The 25,440-nt window shown below is 39.4% G+C and overlaps 1 protein-coding gene across 1 annotated transcript in view; it reads left to right on the top strand.

Moving 5' to 3' along the window:
• LOC117821490 (potassium voltage-gated channel subfamily KQT member 2-like) overlaps window positions 1-25,440 on the top strand; it is a 32,771-nt gene that overhangs the window by 1,449 nt on the left and 5,882 nt on the right. Inside the window, 15 exon segments of the mRNA XM_034695808.1 lie at window positions 13,143-13,233; window positions 13,322-13,448; window positions 13,726-13,847; window positions 13,849-13,896; window positions 14,673-14,678; window positions 15,121-15,246; window positions 15,387-15,497; window positions 17,512-17,607; window positions 17,714-17,808; window positions 18,762-18,821; window positions 19,777-19,809; window positions 20,510-20,563; window positions 21,412-21,617; window positions 24,034-24,139; window positions 25,161-25,292. Of these exon segments, the coding sequence (XP_034551699.1) occupies window positions 13,143-13,233; window positions 13,322-13,448; window positions 13,726-13,847; window positions 13,849-13,896; window positions 14,673-14,678; window positions 15,121-15,246; window positions 15,387-15,497; window positions 17,512-17,607; window positions 17,714-17,808; window positions 18,762-18,821; window positions 19,777-19,809; window positions 20,510-20,563; window positions 21,412-21,617; window positions 24,034-24,139; window positions 25,161-25,292 (1,413 nt within the window).

Consider the following 25,440-nt stretch of genomic DNA (forward strand, 5'->3'; position numbering starts at 1 on the left):
TGCTTGGTTTGCCTTCGTGTGTGAGGTCTAGCTGCAGTAGTAGGCTACAAAACACTGTCTGCCAAAATAGTTTTCTCCCCCCAGACTCCAGTGATTCCTTCATAAATAATAAAGATTGCGTGACCTTTGCAGTGTGGCACCCAATCTATGACAGCAATCTATTCAGAAAGACATCTTTAATTCTTTAAAATGTCAGTGTAGTAAATTAGTGAGTAACTTATAAAGTCAGGGGCCTACAACAGACAGATTTTAAAATCTGTGTAGCAGAGGCCAATATTTACAGACTATAGTGCCTTCAATTCCAGTCATGAAATCAATTGTTGGATTCATTTAAGCCATACCTCCCACAGATTTATGATAGCATGTCTGAAATGCAGACTATTTGTGCAAAAAGTGTTGACAACCAATATTTTGGAGCCACATCAGACTGATAGTAACACTTAACTTGTATGAGATTTCAAAATGTTTAGTGTAAAATAAATACAGTTTTCTTTTAATCTGCACATTTTATATAGTTTTGTGTGTTCTATAAATAAAAAAAATAAAAAAATAAAAAATCCTTATTTACTTTTGTGCATTGCCTTTACACTGCTTGGCAGTACCTGCACCCAAATTGACTTGAAGCACTTTGTTATTCTTGCTGATCTTCTTTCCTCTTGTCTAGATCTTTGCTTGTGTTGTTCTTGTTCCTGTATGTACATCGCTTTGGATAAAAGCGTCTGCTAAATGACATTGTAACATTGTAACATAATATTACTGTGAAAAGCTCCAAACAAAAAGGCAGGGGGACTTGTGATTTGACCTCCTATCATGCCTTATTCCCTCTGATTTAGTGATAATTCATGTTTCAGTACTGAGGGGCTGAAACAGCCTCATCATTAAGGAATTCACTGTGCGCAGCATATCGACTCCCCTGAGACGGCCCAATGCCCAGAAGTGAGCCTGTGCTTTAATGTTAAATCACGCACACACACACTTAGCCTGTGGGCGCTTTAAAAATTAACCGAATACTATAGCAGCTAACTCAAAATCCTTCCTCACCATTTGTTTGGCTTTTTAGGAGATCCTCACTGACCATGGTTGCTCTTCAGGTGCAGTGCTTGTTTATGGCTGGATGTAGTGCAGGCAGCAGTGATGTTTTTGTAGGACTATACAGCATTTGGAGCATAAGTACACAGATGAACTTAATCAGGACAGGGCCAAAAGCCTGTGTGAAGCTTAGGATAATTAAACAAAATCAAGTTAGCACTCTGTAAAGTGTGAAGATGCAATGAATTTGTTAATTCCTCCAGAGAAAACTGCAAATACCACAAATTCATACAAAGTTGAAACTATAGCATCCATCCTGCAAGAGAACATCTGCATAGAGTAACCACGATCCAGCCTCACATCCATTTGTCTGCTCTATACATTATTCATAGTCACCACACTTCATTTAATCTCCCAACTCTCCCCACTTCCAGCCAGCCAGCTGATTATAAAACTATCATGTGCTGACTTTGGTGGGATCTTTCCCCTCATCTTTCATTCTTAAACGTATCTCTGCTCCAGAAGACACAAGGTTTGGCAAACAAAATGACACCACTGCCTTGAGCTGACAAACGCAGCACTGCTAAATGTGCCCGTGCTCAGACAACACGAGGCTGTGTGCTCGTGAAATGTTCGGCAGGTGTCTGGTTCCTCTGTCCTGTTTGTAATGCATGTGTGGCGGATCAATATGTGGAACATGAGTCCATCCAGTATATCCAGAGTGCTCTCATCATTCTACCTCTCTTTCTCTCTCGGCCAATCTGTCTTACTGTCTAAAAGCAAGGCCAACCTTCACCTTTCTCTGGTGTTCTGTACGTGGTCCAATACCAGTAAAAAGGGAGACACAGCAATCCAGAGTCAAGGATATCCCATCACGTGCATGTAAATCTTGTGCGTCCTAATAAATGCAGAAAGCTTTAACTGGAGAAGAACAATTTTAAATCTTGTAAGTGAAAGGGAAAACTGTGAAAGCCTTTAAGAGGAAAGCCTTCTTTAGACACTTTGCTGTCAAAGTAGCCGTGGAGTCTCTCTTTTCTTAGTGCAAGTTCTTTAAAGAGAGGCAATTAATCAAAAAGACTTTTAATATGTCAGTGTGTCTTAAGTTGGATTACTACAGAACATTTCTTCTAAGTGATGGGATGTTCTCTCACAAAAAACACAGATCAAGGCTCTAAAATCTTCTCTCATTTGGCTCCAACGTGAGCCTCATTACTGTGTGTCCTCTTGCAGGAAGCTCCAGCTGTGTGAATAAATTGAAAAGCCTCTGCAGATGTCAGATGAAGAAATGAGCCAGTTCTGCACCAAAGCAGGAAAAACTACAAGTGAGAAAGACAGCACAGGGAGGAGAACAAAGAAAGTATTGAGAAAGTGATCAGTCTGTCAAATCAAAATAAATGTTGCGTTAAATTTCACAAAGTGATTCCAAGAGACAGATTTAGGACATGGTCCATTTATTCACTATTCTGCTGACCTGGCGGGCTGAGGACAAACTGGGGGATAAGGAGAGGACAGAAGCAGACAGATGCTGGCTGCCAAGTTGTTGAGTATCGGTGGAGATGTATACTTTAGGAGAAGAGATGGATTCCTTATGGTGCCACAGGAGTTGCTATGAAATGCACTCTATCTCAATTAAGCACAGTTACAAGTGTTGCAGCATCTGCTGTACCTGTTATGCTAACTCTATGCTAGTTCATGGTGGCTACTCATCATTACAACCGTCATAAACATCATTATTTTCATCATCATGTACTCATCATTATTAACTGTCAAAAATACATACATGAAGGAGGGAGGATCGATCTTTGTCATAATGGCTTCATAGTGGTGCCAATCTACAGACAAATTAGAGCAACTTCTCAAAGAAAAACCTAAAAGCCAGGAGGACAGCACTAACTCAGTAGCCTCCAGCTGTGCATATGTTGTGTTTTTTAGGGTGCAAAGTCTTCACATATCTGTCCGCTGAAACTGACTACTTTTTAAAACACGTTATGTCTTTTTTTGGCTGCACCATTGAGATGTAAGGTTCAATCTAGTCGAGTGTAACATCCTTACTAGCCAAAAACAGAAATGATGGTAGAGGTGGCAGAGATGGTAACAAACAAGACTAACAGTATTTATAAAGTTAATATGGAGCAATAAAAGATTCTGTTAAGTGTTTATTAAAACTGTCTAAAGTTGCTTTGCTGAATCAGATTGTTTGAGAAGATGGTAATTAAGATTGTCAAAGATCAGCTTACATTAATAAACTTTAGGAAAACACTTCTGTGAATCTGACTCCATCATGTCATTTTTTTCTAAATCTTTCGACTTGTTCTACTGCTCTTCTTTTTTGGTTTTGTCCTCACACCTTTATGCTTTTACATTGATCCTGCAACAATATTATATTAGTGTCCCAGTATGTGATTGCACATTGTGTTGCAAAAGCACAAGAAGTACACACACAGAGGGAGCTCTGCAGACACACACACAGTGCTGTTCCACCCAGCCTGCTCCACCACCCTACTTCCCCTGTAGTGTCTGTTATTACCTCCGGCACAGCAATGGGAAAACTCTGTCCCACCATCACACCTCTATGATGTCCATTATGAAGATAAAGTCATTGAAACATCTCACAGAAATGTCACTGTTACAGTGGCCTGAATGGATGGCAATAAAAGAAGGGCTCATGATTTTCCACTAAAGGGTTAAACTGAAAGTGAGTCAGTTTTTCTTGATTTCAGTATTGTGTTGATGTTTTAGATCATTCTTTGTAGTTTCATCAGCAAAAAAGTAAGACTTCAAGTTAACTGCATTAGATTAGATGGAGCTACTGGGCAAATATAAGTCACACAGATGGCTTTAAGGCTTTTAAAAAAAAAAAAAAAAACAGGCATGTTACTTGTGGAGTAACTCAAGGTAGCTTTTTAGAGCCACTAATGTTTTCTTTCTTCACTGATAATCTCCTATTATCTTTATGTTAAGGCACATGCTGTTTTTTCTGAGTATTTAACAATATGTAGTTGAGATAAATTATAAAATCAAGCTTTACATAAGGCTAAGAGTAAGTTGTGAGTTACGTCGAAAAAAGTTGGAGACCTAGTTCAGGGTATCATTGTACAATCTGTAATAGATTTGTGATTCCAAAACAAAGAAAGCATAATTCTGTTTTCTTTATTATTTTATTCTTGACCAAAATCTAAAAATCCTCTGATGTTACTCTGATGTGAAGATCCTGTGCCTGCATAAATGTTTGATACCCTTGGCTTCAATTCTAACAATTTGAACTCGTCACTTACACTTTCTGTTTGCCCATCCCTCTACTGTCTGTCTGAAAAGATAAATGAATAAAGGAATGTGCAAAATCCAAATTAGAGCTCAGTTTTTACTGTGTTTTCTTTTTTTTATCAGGAATTAGAAAACAAATAGACAGCATAATTTGTTTTTGTTTTTTGTTCTAAAACATAAAAACCATGCTTCTGTTTTTTTTTTTCGATCAGAAAAACAAATTGATAAACTTCTTCAATATTCAGTCCAAAAAGAAAAAACAAGAAAAGGAAAACATTTTGATTGTTTTTTGGTTTATTTGATTCAGACAGATGAACTTTTTTCAGTTTTTTGATCAAAACAAAACACAGAATTATGCTTCTTCTGTTTTAGGATAAAAAGGAACTGGAGATTGTTCAGTGATACCCTGACTGACCTTGAGAAAACCTAGAGGAGGATTTAGCTGCTATATATGCCGACATTTTCCTTGTTTTTATTCTTTAAATCTCCTTTTGATCACACCACATTTCTGTCATTTTACTGCTGCTGTATCTTTCTGTCTTTCCCTTTTTCCCTACTCTCTGTGGTTTAACATCAATTAAATGTAATCTTCTTACACTGATTTTGTAGATTGCAGAAAAACTATTAACTGTCAGTCTAGATCCGAAAGGATCAGAAAGGATCTGCTGCTGCCTTAAGGTTTTTAATTGTCAGATCTTCAGCTCCTTCATTTGATTTCTTATTAACTCACCAGAATCTCTTTGAATAGACTGTTACTGACTTGCATTGCATCGTATTCCACTGCATTTTAATACACGGAATTCTTTGCTGATACAGTTTCACTTTGCAGACCTATTTAAAGCTATAACAAACACTATGTTAGAGTAAAGGCAGTGTATTGTTGTTATTTCACAAGCTTAATTTTATAATTTGCGACATTTTGTCATTGAATATTGCTCATCAGATAAAGTAGTGCAGATTTTTTTTTTCCTCCAGAAGCAGGTATCCTCTCTGGTATTCTCCGGTATCGTAGGCTGTGAATGCTGCACCACACTGTACCTCTGTGGCTCACAGGGAACACTGTGAAGCAGGCAACTACAGTAGCAGGGTCACTCCTGTATGTATTTACACAAGATGAGTGCCCCAGAAAGTCATCACCACTCTCAACATCCCCTGAGGATGATCACAGAGGGCCGCTGCAGTGCTGGCACATGGTCTTCTCCGGCACTATTGCTTAGTGAAAACTCCTCTTCTGCTCTCCTTGAGTCCGTAGCAGTCTAAATTTAGCGGTATGAGTACGTCTGGGTAGCCAGTGTTGTGCTTGAGCGAGCAAATCAATGTTTCTTATGTGCAGCTCAGGAGGAAATGCAGGCTTCTCTGTTTCCAACACAACCCCCCTCAACCTGATTGATCAATAGTCACGTTCTACTGATGTCGCCTGAGCATCCCCGGCAACAAGTGGAGGCTTTATGTGTGCTGCCCATGGCTGTTTGTTGACTGCAGGAGTGGGTGTGATTTTTCACTGTACGTGGGTTTTTATTGGGGACAGAGGTGACAGTCCAGATGAGATATCATAAAAACAAAGCTCTTTCATGGTTTATGATCACAGACATCATTTACTGGTATGCTCTGTGGTTTAAACATCTTTTAACAAACTGAGGTATAAATCCAGAAACCAATGATCCTAAGTCAATAAAATGATAGCTTTATATTGCTATGTTGCATCAGCTGACACCCTGCTGGAAATGAATTACTTTTTAGATATTATTTGATTGAATGTAGAGAAGGGACTTCAAGGAATTTCCTCATACTTTCTTGCAGGGCAAGAAAAAAGTAGATTTTAGGAGCACTCAGAGCTTACAAATGAATCTACAACCAGGATAAGCGTAGCTTTTTTAGCACCATAGACTGCTATGAACATGGACGTAGTCTGCACTGTCCAGTGTTGAAAAATGAGGCCAATGCAGTTTATGCAAAAGCCTGCAGTTCCTCAAGTGTCCATGTGAGGCTGGCTCCAGAAACTCTGTTAGGTCTAGTCCATCGCAGCTGAACTGACTGACTGATAGCCGCAATGCCTAAGCCCACCTCTACTCCCCCAATTTGCCTGTTTTGGGTGAAAGAAAATCAGGTTGAGTCAGCATTTCCAGTATGGTGCCCACCATCATTGGGCTTCAAAACATCTCTTCAGGAACCACTGGATGATGTCACAAAAACTGCCATGTTTTACAGTCTATGGTTATGAAAAGTTATCAGCTAAGGCTGGTGACAGCTCGGATCTGTAAGTGATATTATGAGGGTGTCATGTTTTGGTCTGTTCTGAGTTTTCTTTGAGTTATTTTTGTTATTCTTGTTTTCAGTTAGGTTGATTTAGTTTCTAGTGCCTTTTGTTTCATTTATTGATTTTCCCTTTTGATTTATTATTTCTTTTTTTGTTCTCTCCTTTGTTTAGTATACCCTCATATCTGTGTATTCCTCGTCCATGTATAGTCTAGTGTTTCCTGTTTTATTTTGTAGAATAATCTCCAAGTGTGTTAAGTTTAATTTTACTTCCTGTGTTTTCTTACTTTTTTGATTGTCTGCATCTGTGCCTTTTTGTTCTCACCTGTGTTCCCTTGCTCGTTATCAAGTGTATGTGATATACTGTAGTCTCTCCCAATCTCAATGTCCACACTCACACACTCACTGACTTAGGGTTGTCCCACTGTCAAATCTTCAAGTGCGGTAGGGATCCCTCACAGACTTTTTGAGCCCTTTATGCCCCCTTTCTGAGTTACCCATAGTTCATAGCATTGTGAAGTTAAACAAGGGATTCCCAGGGGAAGCCGGCAAGCATGAATGAACACCATAACATTAAATAAAAAAGGGCAACGGTAAACAAGAAGCATGGCAGGCAGACGATGTTAGCGTTAACAAAAGGCTTGCCTTGAGTACAAGTTTAGAAAACAGTCTTAATCAGCCAAAATCTATTTATCTTCACAAATACACAGTCTAATTTATATATTTATAGTTACATATTTTTCTATCTAAAATTTTGTGGTTAAGCAGTCTGTACAGTCAGAGTCTGGATCACGTGGCAGTCAATCAGTTGGTCACTAATGCGCCTTGAATTTAAGGAAAGCAAAAATTGTGCAAAAAATATCCCTATTGCCGCCAAGGTGAGCTGGTGACGTCAGTGCTAGAGTTCTACAGTTTCCCAGTTCTACAGTTTTGAGCCCTTACAGCCTCCGGCCCTCAGTCACTTTCCAGGTGACGACAATTAAGTCAAGAAGGGCTCAGGGCTTAGGAATGACATTGAGACTGGGCCTTCGTGTTTCCTCCTTTCTTTGTCAGTCCTTGTTTTATCATAGATTCTGAGCTAAGTAAGTTTTTCTTTATTTCTTTTGTTATTTAAAACCTTTTTTTTCACTCTGCAGTTTGAGTCCTCCTCTTCTTGTTTTTTGTGCACCGTGACAGAGGGTTCTTAATTAGGCTAAAAATCTGGCTGTAACTAAATTTTGATGAAACAAACAAAAAAAATAGCTGTCTGTTTTTGAAGTTCCTGTGGTCAAGACTTGTTAGAAACCCAAAAACTATAGCATGTCCTGCTTAAGAAGGATTAAATTTGGCTATTTAAACCATCGACTCAGACCCTGAGGCAATGCCCATTTCCAAATATCTACATATTCAAAGGCAAACCAGCTTATTTCCTAAAATGTTGAACATACCCTGTGATAAAAAAAACAGCACGTTATCACAATCCCACAGTTACATGAGTTGCAGAGTCATTGTAGTCAGACTGTGTAAATTAAATTCTTTGTGCTATCATGAAAACACCTCATGCATATTTGACCATTTCTCCTCTGTCATAACAGTGAGCTGCTATGTGTATCCACAGACAGCGTGATTGGGAGGTATAAATGAATCTTTGAAAGCTCCACTTTACTGATGGTGAAGCAGAGAGGATAGGCGAGTAGCTGTAAAAGCTAATTGTTTGACTGCTCTAGGAGGCAGGGTCTGTCCCTCTCCTTTATCAGCGAGTGTCCTCATTAGTAGGTACTGATGAGCTTGGCGAGGTCGAGTCAGGGAAGTTGCATATGCTGATTAGACTTGCAGCCAGCCGGATTCTTTGTCCACCACACTTTATTTCACTGGTTACATGTATTCATAGAATTAAAGAGATCTGCTGCGCTGTAACTTAAGAACAAATGGAGCTATTTGTTGTTTCGCAACTACATGAAGCTTATTACTGGAAGACAAAATTCATCTTCAGTGCAAACATATAAGTAATGTTTTTGCATTCTCATAATGCTTATTGAATTGGCAAGCTAATACACAGTTGCTACAAGAAAAATCACCAGTTTTTAGCGCTGAGGGTAAAGTCATGTTCATTGATGCGACTGAGGTATACATTTTGGTCGTGATGGCTGAATGCCAGGTCAATGTGACAAGTATAAGTGCTATACATGACAAGATGTGAAGAGTTAGACAGCTTGACTGACCTAAGTAGACCTCAATGCTACAGTGGGAATGACAGGAACATCAGACATCTCAGAGACCCAATAATTCAATGTTTTCCTGGACAGGAGAAAGCCCTGGAAGCATTAGATTCCCTCAGAGCTCAAAATGTGTTCATTTGATTTCTGAACAAATTTCAACACAAGGGCAGAGTTTTCACATCTCACTGTCACAGGACATGGCAATTATCGGGGCTTCAGAGTGGATTTAAAAACAGGACAAGAGAACTAGTCCAAACAAACAAAGCTTTACATTATACGCTGTGTTTCTCTAAATTGAGAAAATCTATACTGGCTGTAACTCCAAAGTAGAAGGAAAGCCTTTTAACATCTCACAGCTTAAATTCAATTACAAACTTCATTCAAGAATAAATGTGAAAAAGCTTCAGTGTATGCTGAGCTTTCTACAACCAAGCAAGCATTGACCGCTGTAACCATCAATGATATATGAGATGCCAGAAACACACATACTGCACTTTAGATGAAAGAGTGAATGACCTAAATCCAATCGAAGGGTCCTAAATGTCACATGTACAGAGCTGCTTCATCTTTATCTTCATAAAGGCTCCTAAGGACACTCTGGTTTTTGTTGGCCTGTATTTATACCCCTGGTGTAGAATGATAAAAATATAAAGAATCAGCTTATCCATGAATCTATCATTGCTGCATAACTGGATCTCTGCAGCTTTATCCTGATTGGCTGGCAGCCAGCAGCCTCTGCCAGGAGTTTGATGTGGCCAAACAGAAACTGCAGCAGCAGAAGAAGAGGAATCAGGTGAGCTGCAGTGAGCTCAAATAAAGTCAAGTTATCATTATTTAGGGAGTCTGAGGAGATTGATGAGGCTCTTTGATGAGAATTGATCAGGTGAAGCAAAATGGGAAGTGAATGCCTGGAGGAACTTTCTTTACAGGCTGTGAAAAATCTCATACTATGACACATCTCCCCTGAGTGAGAATGGAAATGATGTACGGATGCATACCAGCACTTGAAGCAAGGAAATGAGTTCTGATTACAAGTGGTCAGGAAGAGGCTTCATTAATGCCAAGTGTGAATAATCATACCAAAGTGCTGACCTCTTGTGATCTGATCAACCAGATCCAGTTTTGATGTGGGTGTGATAAAGGTCATAGACTGAGTTTAAACCAGTAAGGGAGTAACTCTTTCTTTATGCCTTTATTGAGGCAGTAAAGAAGGCTCATCATCATAAGCTTCATATTCTCCTCATTGAGACTGGTCACCATCAGACCTCACTGTGATCGAGCAGGCCTGATTCTTGAGCCATTCACATCAGTTTATATAACACTGGGGAGTGTGAGCCATTTCTGTAAACAACCAAGATGTCTGCCTCTGACACGGATCATTTTGACTCAGCTTCTGCACTGCTGGTACAATGTGAGCTTTATTTTAAAAGCCACCTACATAGCTTCACCTGCTTCCACTACGTCACATGTTGTTGTTGCTCTAAGTTGTTCTGCAGTCCAGATTCATTTTGGTCCATTCTTGTTTATAATGTTCTCAGAAATCAAAAACAGACGGAGAGGTTTCAGACTAGTTCAGATGAGCAGATCTGGAACTTTCTGAAACTGATTTCCTTTATCGTCGGCTTAAATCAATTCAGCTTTTCAGCAGCTGCAACGACTGAACTCTTGTTTCACTGCAACATTATGATTGTAATCCTCTTCCACATTTTGAAAATACTTGACTAACATGAAGTGAATCACCTTATCTTATGCAGAGGAGATCTTTACTATCAGTCAACTCCTTTAATGATTAATGTTGGTTGCGTCTTTTAAATTCCTGCATTTACCCAGTATTGGATTTCATGAGCCTCTCCATCACTGGAGTCCATCCAGTTCATCTTTCTTGGAAGTATCTAAGGTCAGACCACGCTGTGCCTCTTCCTCATCACACCACGTCATCTTTTATGCAATGACATGCTTTCCTGGTGGGGTCAGCAAGTCTTCTGAGGGTGTGGCTGCTGAATTATGTTTGATGTCTCAGGATTAAACCCGTCTACTTAAAACCTGTACCTTCCATTTCTTCTTAAAGAGTATTTCTCTAGGAAGGACAACACCATCAGCTGGATGCAACATGACAATTATTTATCCATTTAATTGGAATAATGATTTTGTTGTTGGTTTGGGAAGCTAATTAGGGGATCTGAGTGTAGCTCCTGGGCACAACAAACTCTTGTTTAGAGCCTTAAGTATAGGAGGAAAGAAATAAATAGAAAGTAAAAGAGCAGGAAGGGAGGGGTGTGCATGAGAATGAGGGTTGAATTTATTAGAGTGCTGTAAGAGGGGCGGTTGAAGTGTGGTCCTGCTCCTGAAACTTTGCTATATCACTGCATGTGTTTGATAAGTTTGGTCGACAGCACTACCCAGTTTTTCAATGACCTATTTACTGACCTCTGACATTAATGTCCATTTTATGACACAAAAGTTAACACGAACATTTATATCACTGACACAGCTGCATGTTACGTAAATTGTCATAGGGTATTTATTTAAACACACGTTATGATATAGATATAATTCAGAATAAGTGTGAATAGCTATTGTGCAAAGAACTTTCATTCTTATCTAATGTGCTGCATGTTGGTGCAGTGGTTAGCACTGGGTTGAGTTCACATGTCCTCGTCGTGCTTCCTCCCCATCCAATGACATGCTTGTTAGGTTATCAGATGCTCTAAATTGCCTGTAGGTGTGAGTGTGTGTGTGTTGGTGTTATTTATAATGATGATAATAATAATAATAACAAATAATAATAATAAATAATAATATTATTATTATTATTATTATTATTATTATTATTATTATTATTATTATTATAAGGTACATCATTACAACTGATCATATAACTATTATATAGCACACCTTACTATTCTCTATCTCTGTATACATATTTTACTTCTTTCTGAGAATGAAGCTGCATTGTTGTGGATGTTCTACTCGACTGGATTGGGATTTCCCTGTAATTTTTTATTTATGGCGTTGCTGAAATTACTCATGACTTCTACAGAGGGCAGATAATCTTCAGAGAAAAGTAGGAGGTTCGTGAGTTTCTGTGTTTTCTTTGGAAAGCTACTGAAAAGCCAGTAAATACACTCGTTCGTCCAGTGATGTGAGGTGTCTGCTGATGTTCATCCATGTCCTACACTCACAGGTTATTGGATTTTCAGTGTGCACGTGCAGAGGTGTTCACTTAGAGTCATTCAGGGTTTCTTGTTCTCGCTCAGGTACAATCTGTATTTAGGTGAGCTTTCACTTTCATTGGCTGTAACTGCTGGTCCGTCTTCAGTTCTCTTTAAAGCTCACATTGTCCTGCACTAAGTAATTCACTTATTTACTCGTTCCATCTGAACTGCTGCAGTTTGGCTTGTTTCCGCTAATAAAGGCACACCCTGGGTCTGCAGGCTCTAATTATTCACTCTGTCCCTAACTGTCCCCACTTAAGCTTTAGATAGAATCAGCAGATGTACATTATTCTATCCTGGCCATCACAGCAGCTGAATATTATCTTACATATGGAAATATTTCGAGAGCTAGCTCACTTTCATTTAATGTTTAGAAATGAGTTTGTCTTGGGTTTGATGGTTATGACGTTTAGGTCGACCAAAAGTAATTAATGTTGTCAATCCTGCAGTCAGCTCCAAATCACTTTATCAGTTAACTAATTAGACTGTTAATACTGTCGCACTGAATGATCTTATATGTTATGTCGAAGCTGTGGAGCCACCACGTGCCAAGGCTGTAGTTCCGGTTAATGATTTCTGCCATAATGCTGTAGTGCTCTACGACCAAGATGTAAACGAGCACAGAGGACAGATGTCATCTCATAGCACTGCATGGTTTGTCAGTGTTTTTATCTAGAAAATGGAGAAAAAGCTGGTTGCAGGCTCTTGATTAAACTGGCATACAATCACTCTTATGGAGGTATGTTCAACCAGCACAGACATGCAGATGTTCGCTTACAAAGAGAACTGAAGGCAGGTGGTGCTAGCTCTGCTAATGTGAGCCACACTCAGCAAATCAATTCAACATCTTAAAACTGCAGAATCTGTGATCTTGTCTTTAGCTGTGTCAAACAAGCTACATTTTGAATGCTTTTTGAGGATTTTCTTAACTTTAGATTAGTAAGTTAGTCAGCATTTAAATTTCTGCTCCAATGACGAGGAAATGAGTCACTCTGGAACATCTTGAGTCGTGATATTTAACACACATGGTTATTGCAACCTGTTTGGCTCAGTAAAAGGACAAAATGTGTTATGCTGATTTAAATGAGCTTCAGAGCTGTATCCAAAAATGCAGAATAAACTGTATAATACCTCATAAAAAAATCAATAACTGTCCATGTACTTTTTCTTTCTCCTCCAGCTTCCTCTTGGTTTTCTCCTGTCTCATCCTTTCAGTCTTTGCCACCATCAAAGAGTTCAAAAACAGCTCAGAGAGTGCCTTGTACATACTGGTACGTATCATTTTATTTGCTGTTAACCTCTCCTGCTGTGTATATACTTGTCACAGGCTTCATTCCACTTTTCTGACTGTTTCCACAGGAAATTGTCACCATCGTGGTGTTTGGAGTGGAGTACATTGTGAGGATATGGGCTGCCGGCTGCTGCTGTCGCTACAGAGGATGGAGAGGGAGGCTAAAATTTGCCAGAAAGCCTTTTTGTGTCATAGGTGAGAAAAACAGAGATAGTTGTGATGTGCCGGCTGTCATCTCTATAACCTTGCTCTCTTACAGACATTATGCAGTGTTACCTCTGAATGAGGGGGTGATAACCTTTGTCGTTATTCTCTGAATAACTGAGGCATCTTTTCAATCACAAGACAAATAGTTCTCATCTTACACCGTGAAGTGTAGTTAATTCAGTCTGAGTAGATCAATGACATACCATCTCATGCTTCCTGGCAGCAGTTTGTGTAAGATTTTATTATTGCGTTTCTCTCTCTGCAGACATCATGGTGCTGATTGCTTCAGTATCTGTCCTGGCTGCTGGATCTCAGGGCAATGTGTTCGCCACCTCAGCCATCAGGAGTCTGCGATTCCTGCAGATCCTGCGCATGCTGCGTATGGACCCAGCCGCGAGGAACCTGGAAGCTGCTCGGCTCTGTCGTCTATGCCACAGCAAGGTGATCTTGAAATCGTCTTCAAGCTTTCTGTAGTAGAACTTGGCTCAGAGTTCTTTTTATGAAGCCTCTCTGGGTTTTTATTTGACATTGGATGTTATGATCCAGCAATAAAGTGTATAAAATCTAATCTGAAATACACTGCAGTTACATTCAGGAGTCGATAATTCCCCAGCCAATCAAACCAGAGTTTTTTTTATTCAGAAAAAGTTAATGGAATTTGTTAACATGCTTTCATATAAAAACAAGGACTCAGTATGCTAAATATATAAGAGGGTATCTTTGCTACAGTCTGTAAGAGTACTCCTGTTTGCTTCCTTATCCCTGATAAAAATGTGTCCACTCAAATCTTTAAAGGCAATAACCAACTCTAAATAAAAAAACTGATATAATCACTTTTCCACTCTCAAAGCACGCAGAAGATATGAAAATGTGTTTTCAGCCTTAAATTATGTCTCTAGTCTTCTTTAAGCCTATACGGCTCCGAAACCTACATAAACAGGGTTTAAAGCAAGTATGTAGCCTGGAAGAGAAATACAGACTGTAAAGACATTAACCTGTGTATGTAGACTGCCACTAAATATTTTGGGTGCAGTAGTAGCTCAGCCTGCAGGGCCTCGGTAGGGAACCAGAGAGTTACCAGCTCATGTCCCTGTACTGACCAAAGGGCATTTCCAGGGGATGTGGAGTCTGCAGCCATAGACTCAAGTTTTTTACTCTCAGGAATAAAATCAAATACAAGTCAGTGACGCATAATCTAAATGAAAGATTTAGAGTAAAGTTAAAAAAACTTCACCCATTTAGATATGATCCAAGTCTTTCTTACCACTGTGATACTTTCCAGTCACGTCCTTTCAAACTAATTTGGTCATGGGGAGGAAACAGCATGTCTCTTTCAGTTATTTTAATCAGCTTTCAATAGAATTATTTGCCTGCACTAATAAGCTAAGGGAAATGTGTATCTGTGTGTTTCTGTGTGTGTTTGTGTGATGTGGGGAGGGTGTGTGTGTGCAGCAGTCATAGAGTCAGGGGAAATAAGATGTTATGAAATACTCCGGTTTGCCGCAGAGGCCATTCGTCTCACACAATCATGTCCAATATTATTACTGAGCGACCTTTTTTACAAATTTGCAGAGGTGATATCACCGCTTTCTGCAGGATCCTGGATGACACTTTATTACTTTGCATTCCCGGGTGCTGATTGTATTGGTTTTCTCTGCAGGAGCTCATCACAGCGTGGTACATTGGTTTCCTCTGTCTCATCCTGGCTTCATTTCTGGTCTATTCTGTGGAGAAGGAGTCGAACGATGAGTTTGAGACCTATGCTGATGCTCTATGGTGGGGATTGGTAAGACTCAGCCACTGTTAAAATCCACAGTTTCCCTTTAAAAATAGATTTTTGTGATGGTAATGGTACAAAATTATCTCCAGGTCAAATATTAGAGAACATGTCACCACCTCATCACGTTTGTTTCATGTTTTCACCAGATCACTCTCACCACCATTGGTTATGGGGATAAGGTGCCAAAGACCTGGAATGGACGCTTGCTGGCAGCCACGTTCAGCATGATCGGGGTGGCCTTCTTTGCCCTTCCTGCTGTAAGTATGAGGGATCATCAGAGGGCTTTAAAGCCAGTGTTGTAAGCAGAATAGTGTACTCAAAGTGCTGACTTTTAGTGTCGTGGGGTGTTAATTTGTCCCCATCCATCACGGTGTAGTTGTTGTGCTTTGCAGCTCTCTAACAGAAAAGTGTCCAGTTCTGTGATTACCCGGAGTTTGGAAGTTCTAGTTTTGTTTATTGCCTCTCATGCTGACCAGTTTTCCTTTTATTTACAAAAACAAATGATATTTCACCACGTAAGATAGACAAGACTTTAAATAAAAGGATTCATAGCTGGAAAACTTCAATGAGTCGTGCACCAGTCATTCTCACTGGTGTCCTGCAACCATGGCTGTCATAAAGTGGAAAAAAGCAAGACTAACAGGGTCCCATAGACAAAAGGGGGCTTCATTGAGCCTGAAATGGACATATACTGTATTTTTATATGCATTTCATATCACTTTAAAGTAAAGAAAAGCTAGCTGAACAAATCAACATGATTCTTAACCCCATATCTGGAGAAAAGTGGAGTCTCTCTCTCCTTCTGACCCCTGATAAATGTGCATAATGGTGCACGTTTTACACAGTTTAATGCATTCTTTGCTGTTTGAATGAAACTGCCATAAAGTGCATATTTTCTCATCACATTATGGGGTAAAGGTTATGTTGTCCACTTTAAACTGAATAACTTGGTTGTAATAACATCCCTACATTTCAAAAGTGACATATTCTTTTCACAAGTCAGTTAAAAAAAGTTTAGCAGGCAGTAAAATGCAGTCTGTTGTTTATTGCAAACAAAATACAGTGTGTAAATCTTATATCTGCCTGTGAATATAAAGTGAGATAAGTAGTGTCTTTGTAAAAATAATAGATGCAGATGTTGCTGAGGAAGTGTAACACTCTCTCTCTTGTGACTATTATCCACAATGGTCCGAGAGTAACACCAAGTTACAGTTAGTAAAGCCTTTGATTGGTTGTTTGTGCAACAGGGTGGTGGTTATAGTAAGTGGGCAGTGTTGGTTTGGGCTGCTGTGGCGTCGGGGCCTGATGTTGAATTGTTTCAAGTATCCCAAAATTGCTGCAAACATATTCATGCTGATTCAAGTTAACATATCATGTTTTTTTTTAAATCTTAAATCTGAACAATAATATTCCTTGTGCATGCTCTTAATTTAATTTAATTTCATCTTAGAAATATAAAAACATGATTTTCAAGTAAAAGCACAAATATGATGAAAGCCTCTTTACATAGCATAACAGGAAAAGTGCAGGTGATCTGCCCATACTATAAAGATATCTAAAATACCTCAATAGACTTTTTTTTTATTGTTCTAGAATTTCCTCAGTAAAAGGGCTTTTATGTGTTGTAAGTTATGAGCTATTAAGCACCTTAGACATTTATGATGCTACTTTAGTCACTCTGAACAGAAAGCTTTCAACGTGAGCCAGTCTGTTGGACTGTTAGACAACTGATGTAAGTGTTAAGCTTCTCTGAATCCACATTTACATTACTTTACATTCAAAAAGCTCTTGTTTTAAGCAGTTGTCATTCCAGTCACTGATGTATTTGTTTCAGTCACTGATGTATTTGTTTCAGTCAATGATGTGTTTGTTTCAGTCACTGATTTATTTGTCAGTGTATCTTAAATGTTCGGTGTCAACCGGGATTTGAAGATGTCAGACTCTAAGTAAGTTTTGAGTAAGCATTGAATGCCTGCTTGGTCTCTCACCCTTTAAAACAGTTTGGATGCTGCGTCAGCTCTCAGCTGACATCTGATTTATGTGGAGGAAATCAGAGTTTCCTCTCACCTTTACCTCAGAGATTTGGAGAAGTACAAATCTGTGATAGTATGTATTTATTTGACTACTTTGTTGGAATTGCTCACTCATCTCTTGTTGTCAACATGTTCAAAGACAGAGACATCCTGCTGCCCTCGTAGGTTCACCTCCAGACCTGTAGGGGTCAGTAAACGACACTGATCCCTTTGTTTGTGTCACTCTGTGTATGTGTAGGGGATCCTGGGTTCTGGCTTTGCTCTGAAAGTCCAGGAGCAACATAGACAGAAACATTTTGAGAAGAGACGTAACCCTGCTGCAGGGCTCATCCAGGTAAACGTCCAAATAAAACTATCACATAAAAACAACCCTCTGACATAATCTCTTTTGTATGCTCCAGATAAAAGATGTTACAAGTTTGTATTATTTTTCCATCTAGGGTGCTTGGAGGTTTTATGCCACAAACCTTTCCCGCACTGATCTGGTGTGTACTTGGGATTTTTACGAGCAGACTGTAGGCATCCCCATGTACAGGTAAGCTAATAGACTAAATACTGTGTGCCACATCTTCAATGAACACGACAGATTGTACAGAAGTTTGGAGAGACCAGTGAAAAAACAGAAGTTCTGTTGATCCATTTCTAAGCCTGTCTAGTTTATATTCTGCTCTGTGTTTATGACTTCAGAACGAGTAAAGAAAGGTTTGTGTCGGGATAATCTTCCTTAAGGCTTGTGGGAAAAATCATTTTGCCAGACTGGATCATTCCTACTTATCATCACTTTTTGTCTTGTAGTGAAAAGTAACACATCTACAGGAAAACACAAGATCTCTCAGTCTTATTCAGAGGACAGGGTTGTGGTGTAAGTCTCTCATGGAGTAAACATTTCAGGTCAGACTAAATAAACTCAATCAGCAGTTTTTTTCCTCACTTGCATTTCTTGGCCTCCAAAGAGTCCTCATAATAAACTCTGTAATCTCCTTTATCAGCTCAGAAAACACAGTCCCTGATAGTCCTCGTCTTTGTACTTGAAGCTCCCTTGCTGAGTAAATACTACACTCTATTGTGAACAGTCACACTCTGTTAATTTTACAGTGAATGAGGACGCAGTTGGCAGTGACACCACAACCTCTTTGAAATGCTCTTCAAAATACAATCCATGCCAGTTGCTACTTTGTAAAATTAACCACCTACGTTGCTGTCCAGCTGTATGAATCAGCAGAAAAGCTGCTGACTTTCACAACAAGATTTTTGTTACGCGTCTGGAAGATGAAGATCGCTGTCTGTCCGTTTGGAAATGGCAGTGAGGAATGTTCTGTGTCTTTTCGGTGGTAATTTGAGGTGAAAAGGTGATGACCAGCAGAATAGATAACTGCCAAATTAAATGGAATCAGCTCGAAAGCACCCGAAGGCGAGCTGTAACCTTTGATCACTGAGCCGGTGGAAGTGACTCGACAGAATGACAAGATGCTCTCTGTCTTTTCTCAGATTCATCCCTCCTCTGAATCAGATGGACCTGCTGAGGAATCTAAAGGGAAGGACGTTCAGGTATCAGTCTCACAGCTCCTCACACACTGATAAATGTTTATGATCAGGTATAAACATGACCGTCAGGGTGAGTATGCTGCTTCTGAAGGTTTCATGATGACAAGGGATGGTAATTTCTGTATACTCTTTTAAATCTTTAAAAAAAAACAACATTTTTATCAATGTGCTTTTACGGGAGATGTCACCTTAGTGTTTTTTAATGAAGACGTTTTTGTTCTTTTTCAGACAGCATCACTGGCAGGATTTTATACGTTTTTTATATTATTGATTTCTTGTTTTTGATTATTTTAACCTTTTATATTTTGTTGTTTTTATTTGTCCAACATTGTTTTATTTACTTTTATTTGTCTTCCTAACATTTTTCTTTTTTTGTCTTTTAGTTTCTTTCTTATTTGCAAAGCACTTTGTAACCCTGTTTTGAAAGTGCTCCATAAATAAAGATTAATATTATTATAAGGGTGTCAGGATGCTGATTATGATGTTAGTAATCGTTAAAACTACAAAGATCAAAATTCATATATTTATATATGTTAATCATGTGTGAGGTAAGAGGGACAGATGTAACAAACCAACAAGACAAAGCAGTTTCCAGATGTTTTCAGTTAAAACCCTCAACATGTAAAGGAGTGGTGTTAATCTCAAAGTTTGATCTAATCTGCTGCCGTCTTTAAATTTGTATTATATTTCGTATTCTTATTAATCTTTTATTTATTTTGTTTACTAGTTTCCTCTTTCTTTTTTCAGCTTTTACTTGGAATTCTACCAGACAAGAGTTTAAATTAGTAAAAGCAATAACCTCTCTGTGCAATACACCAGCTTCATGCTTTATGGAGCTATGTTGAATTTAATCATCCCTGTCACATAAATAAATTCAATGTCATGTTTCCCCTTTGTTCCTCCCTCTTTAATTTATTCTCTTTCACTGTTTCTCATCACTTCTTCTCACTATTCTCAGCCGGAAGGAGTCTCAAACAGAAACGTCCCCGAGGTCCGTGATCTGAATGTTTCTTTTATCCATCATCACCTCCCTTTGGCTTCTCTTCAATTCTGCTCTTAGCTGCTGCTGAGGCACTCTTCTTGAGGGAGTTTGTGCACAATATATCTGTGTGTGTGTGTTTGAGTGTGTGTTGGGGTCACTGTACTGTCCTGTGTGTTAGATGTGGATGTGGTTGTGTGTGTGAAGTGCCTCCTTCAAGAACGGTCTTGCTGCATTTGCTCACGTGGTGCTCAAAGATCAGCTCACTTTGTCCTCACTCCTGACTCACAGCTTTATTAAAGATTCACTCATTAGCTGTTCTTTGATACTCTAGCTTTCAGCACCATCTTATGATGAAGTGACACTCACCACTTTGAAGCCTTGCTTGATATTTATCACACTGTTTTTGACTAAAGAAACAAGTGAAATTTATGATAATGTGGCAACACTTTACTGTGACTTAGTCCTTTAGAATAAATGTACGTATCTAGTTCAGTTTGGTCAACAAATTAAAGTTTTTACACTTAATTTCAGCATAAGGCAAAATATTCAGTAATAATTTGATAAGATGGACAATTAGTCTGCAAATGACACTAACACTAGTTACATTAAAGTGTTGCTGGCATCACAGTTTGGCACACTCTGCTGTTTTTGTGACTGTACCCACTGCTATTTTATCTTTTTGTGTCTCCTCTCCTGCCCACCACTCCAGTAATGAAAATGCACACAAAGACAGACTTTGCGGGTGCTGTCCGAGAACTATTAGGTATAGTTGCCGCACAGATACTAACAACATGCACTGCAAGTCTGTGTGTCTCCTTACTATCCTGTCTCTGCTCCCTCTTTAAACACAAAGTGAGCCTCATTGCAGGGAAGGGGCTTTCTTTTTAAGACAACATTTTATAAAATGTCTCCAAGCAGCTTTGTCACTGATGTGTACATGAAAAGTTTGTCAAGTGTAAACACAAGAGCTTATATGCCCACAGCTTTTACCTGTCTCTCTGATAAAATGCAAATATATATTCGTGTTTTCCGCCCTGTCAGATTGATTTATGGTGTCTGTGTCGTAATGTCTTTATGCGGTTAATTTGCTTGCTGCCTCTTTTGCCTATTCAGCCCTTATAAACTTGTGTTCAGCAGGCAAGGTGCATATTGCTGAGTACCTCATAATGTGTTTCCTTTGACTGATTCTTGTGTATCAGGTGGAGCAAACAGAATGATGGTGAATTATTTTGCATGATTTGTGTTCACTTTTTGCATAGAGTGAGACCACGGCTCCTCCTTTTGAGACTTGCAGTGTCACTTTGCTTCCCTGCATGCTTGCTTGTAGCTTCCTGCTGCTTGCCTGATCCACTGAATGCTCCACTATGTTCGTATGTGGACATGGCTCCTTCTGCTGTAGGACATTGCCCTTTTTGCGTTGCTGTTGAGGTAAGATTTAATATCATATTGGTGCTGTTTTCTTTAAAAAAATTACCATAAATATTGAGTTAAAACAGCAAAGCAGTAGGAAGAGGAGATAAAGTTACAAATAGTTATCTGCTTCACTTTAATGCTCCTACAACAAACCAAGTTAATGGCTAAATGTCTAATCTCCTTACTTGCTATTTGTAGTCGAAAGGCCAGCCTGAAGGACAAGGTGTTCCCCAGTCCTTCCAAGGCTCCTGTGGTCAAAGGAAAGGTCCAGTCTCCAGGGCCAGAGGACGGGGCCGAGAAGAGTCCCAGCAAGGTCGACAAGAGCTGGAACTTCACTGAGAAGAACAAAACGCCAAAGCACGCCTTCAAAGTCCGAGGCAGCACCTCACGTCAAAACTCTGAAGGTGAGGCAACTCCACACAGTACGAAGCCTTGCTGTATTAGCTTAGGTAGACTGTGCTGACTTGTAAAGGAGGGTAACAATTGCTGATACTTTTGTTCTGGGCAATTGTTGTTCTCTTAACGTGAGTCAACCACTCAAGTCTTAGTGGTAAATATTAAGCCACAGTAGGAGGCTAGCTACAGGAGACGGTTTGCATAGCCAGGAAACAAAATCCATCTATAATTCTCACTAGTTTACATGTTTAATGTTTAAAATAGCACAAATTATAGCAGAACTTACCACTAACCACCATAGGGGCTCTATGCTGTACTAAGCTGTACTAGAAAGACGATCACCTCATGGGGCTCCAATGATTTTAAAGAAGAGTAAAATCCTCTTATTCCATCTTTTTAAATGTGAACGTTTTTTTTTTTTTTTTTATCAAGTGAACTGGAAATCTTTGAGTCCCTGATGTACAAGAATAATGTTCTTTTACATGTTTTCTACACAGCGATTCTAATTATTGCCAGCATCAACAGTTTCCTATGATATTTTTTTTCCCTTTAAGCTCCTGTGAAGAGTTTTTAGCTGGTTATGTAACACCCTGAAATAAACAGGGACTATGCATGACCTACAAAAGCAAACAAGACCCTTAGCGTCAAGTTGATAATTTCTTTGCTGCAGTTTGTAGCGTTTGTAAGCACTGCTGCAGGGTGGGTGTAAGGCTAAGTTAGTTAGAGCACAGAGCTAAAACAGCGTGTCTACATGTTACATGTTTCACAGCAAAAATCCACAGTGAGAGTTTGATTGTTAGATGAAAGATTGAGTTTTTTACTATTAGAAAACACTGCTTATAAGTTTACAGGGCAGGAATCTCAAAGAGAGAAGTCCTGTAGCGCTGTCCACAGAGGGCATCAAAGTCAACACAAAGCAAAAGTTCCTTACAGGAGCTTTAATCTATTCTGCTGGCATTGAGGTCACAAGGTCACAAGTTCCTGTTTATCAATTGATTCACAGTATATTCAGCTGGTGGCGACGGCTGGTTTGTATCTTAGTGTCCAGCCTTCATTTATTGCTAGACAGCCCAACTGCATCCATGTCATCCAGGCCACTGTGTCACTATCAACGACTATACTTCTTCTTCTTCTTCTTCTTCTTCTTCTTCTTCACCACCATTTATTTGCATTTTCGTTCAACAGTTTGAACCAGTTCTCATTAGTTTTTTTCCTTCCTCCGCCTCATGGCATGTTAAAGTGCTGATTGAAATGCAGGATGAAGACTTTGGACTGAAGAGTTCTCCAGGTTAGACAAGTCATCACGACATGTGCTCAATTTAGACTGTAACATACCACAGTAATTTTCATATCTATATTTAGCATGTATGTTATTTACAGCGTTATAAGATATACATAGTTTGTAAAGTGTAGATAAAAGAGAAAGATAGCAGGCCTTTAGAACAATGAGACACCATTCAGAGGAATCCACAAGTTCCCATGTTTGGAATTGATTTGTCTGCCATAGTCATCCTGCTAGGATCCATAACAAATCTTTTTTTCCATGTCTCTCTCTCTCTCTCTCTCTTTGCAGCAATTGAAGGTTTAATAAGTAAGACATTGGGATATTTTGTTGGTTGACTTTTTTTTGGGGGGGGGGGGGGGGGGGGGGTGGGGGGGGGGGGGGGGGGGGGGGGGGGGATCAAAAGAGAAGTCCCTGGTCTGAGACACCTGCATGCGAAAAATCTGCTCAGATTTGTTCACTTGAACCCTTTTTATTTTGATTTCTCCTGCTATGAGTTCTCCCCTCTCTGATGATTGACTGAGGACTGAAGCATGATACTAGCCAAGCATGTAATGACTCAAGTATCTATTTGGATTTTAAAGAATGCCACACAAATGATCAAAGTATTTACCTATAGTAAGGGTATGCTGAGTATATGAGGGGTTCAAGTCAAGTGGTGCCAAGATAATCCAAAACTGACCTTGAGAGAAATGCACCAAAGACCTGCTTTAGGTTGCATGAAGAGACCTCACTTTCCCTACCAGATTCTGATAGTGGTTTCACCTGGGCACCTTTGCCTGTAGGCTTTATGCTCAAATCCATGAAATAGCCTTCTGGACAATTTAAACATGTCAGATACAACATTGGCCGAGAGTGTAATTGGTGGTGGGAAGAGAGTACTTACCATAAAAGGTCCAAGTACAGCTTTATCCCATCAACACTATCCTTCAATTCTGCACCAAGTCCTTTTTCTCATGTTTTTCCACAAAGCCCGCTCACTACGTTCACAAACTGGCTAACTGGCTTGAAACCAACTTGGTAATCGAATTTTGCACCTTTTAAAGCTAAAAGCAAGAGCTCTGCTTTGCTTCTGCTGTAGACCCCGGTCGTGTGGTGTAGATGAAATATTGTTTGAGACTGTCCTTGTCTTTTTTCTGTAGAGGCGAGCCTCCCAGGAGAGGAAATTGGTGATGATAAGAGCTGCCACTGTGAGTTTGTCACTCAAGAATTACCACCAGGCTTGAAGGTTACAATAAGGGCGATCTGGTAAGGATTTGTTTCAATATCTCTATTTTTATGGCTCTGCAGTGCATTCTTCATCAATGGAAACAAAATAGACAGCTATGGTTTGTTTTTACGACTTTTTCAAAACATTTCTGTGCAGTATGCTGCAGGCTGTGCAAGCTATGATTTTGGTTTTTCTTATCACTCAGATGAACAATTACTCCTCATTCTGCACATCATAACAGCTGACATCAAGGAACATACAGTATGATGACTTATATGACCAAAGAGATATTAACTCCCATATGGTCTGAAAGATTCATTTCTTTCAAGGCGCTGTTGGCCTAGCCGTCTAAGCGCGCGCCGCACTGGACCATTTACTTTATGTCCTCCCCACTCTCTGCTCTCCACATCTCCTGTCTCTCTTCAGCTGTCCTATACATTAAAGGAGAAAATGCCCCAAAATTTAACTTTAAGGAAAAGTTCATTTCTTTCTTCTTTCTATCTTTTTTGTTCTTCACCCACTTTTCAACCAGAGACTGTGCAAAATATTAGTCATAGGCTGTTGTTTTTTAAGGTAACGCTCATTTTCAATGCGCTAAACTTGCATTCTTTGAAATTGCCAGAAGAAGACAAACTCTAATAGTGGCAAAAACTGTAAAATATTGTGCAAGTTTTTGAGAAAATGACTCAACTTATCACTTAGTTTACTGCTCCATTACATAGTTTCCCTTTGAGTTTATAGCCTTGATCACACTTGAAGTCTTCTTTAATGCTTCAGGCAACTTATTCTGTAATGGTCTAATGTACCTCTAGCATGGTGACCTTTCAACAAGGATAGAGGCTTACTGTACCACCCTCTTGTCCAAATACAATCTCCTTTTGTTTCAAAATGACAAGATGTGGATGTCCTTGAAGTCAAAACGTTACAAAGAACTCTGCAAACCAACAGCTGACATCCTGGCACTCACTTTAAAGCACAGTCTGTTTCTAAACAGAGGATTGTCTCTGTGTGTGGTGTTGCCTTTGTGCCACACGTAAAAAATAACTTCTCCTCTCTCAGCGTCATGAGGTTTCTGGTGTCAAAGAGGAGGTTCAAAGAGAGCCTGCGGCCTTACGATGTCATGGATGTGATCGAGCAATACTCTGCAGGTCACCTGGACATGCTGTCCCGCATCAAGAACCTGCAGTCCAGGCAAGTGCACGTTCACTATGCAGTATGTCTGCACAATTTTACTCCTGACCCACGCTCATTTTCAGGTCATCTCAATGTGATTACCCCGAGTTGGACTGTGAGCCCAAACATCAGGATGCAGTAAACATGGAAGCATTTTGACAGCGAT

Source organism: Notolabrus celidotus, chromosome 11 (assembly GCF_009762535.1).
Source record: "Notolabrus celidotus isolate fNotCel1 chromosome 11, fNotCel1.pri, whole genome shotgun sequence".
Taxonomy (NCBI): Eukaryota; Metazoa; Chordata; class Actinopteri; order Labriformes; family Labridae; genus Notolabrus; species Notolabrus celidotus.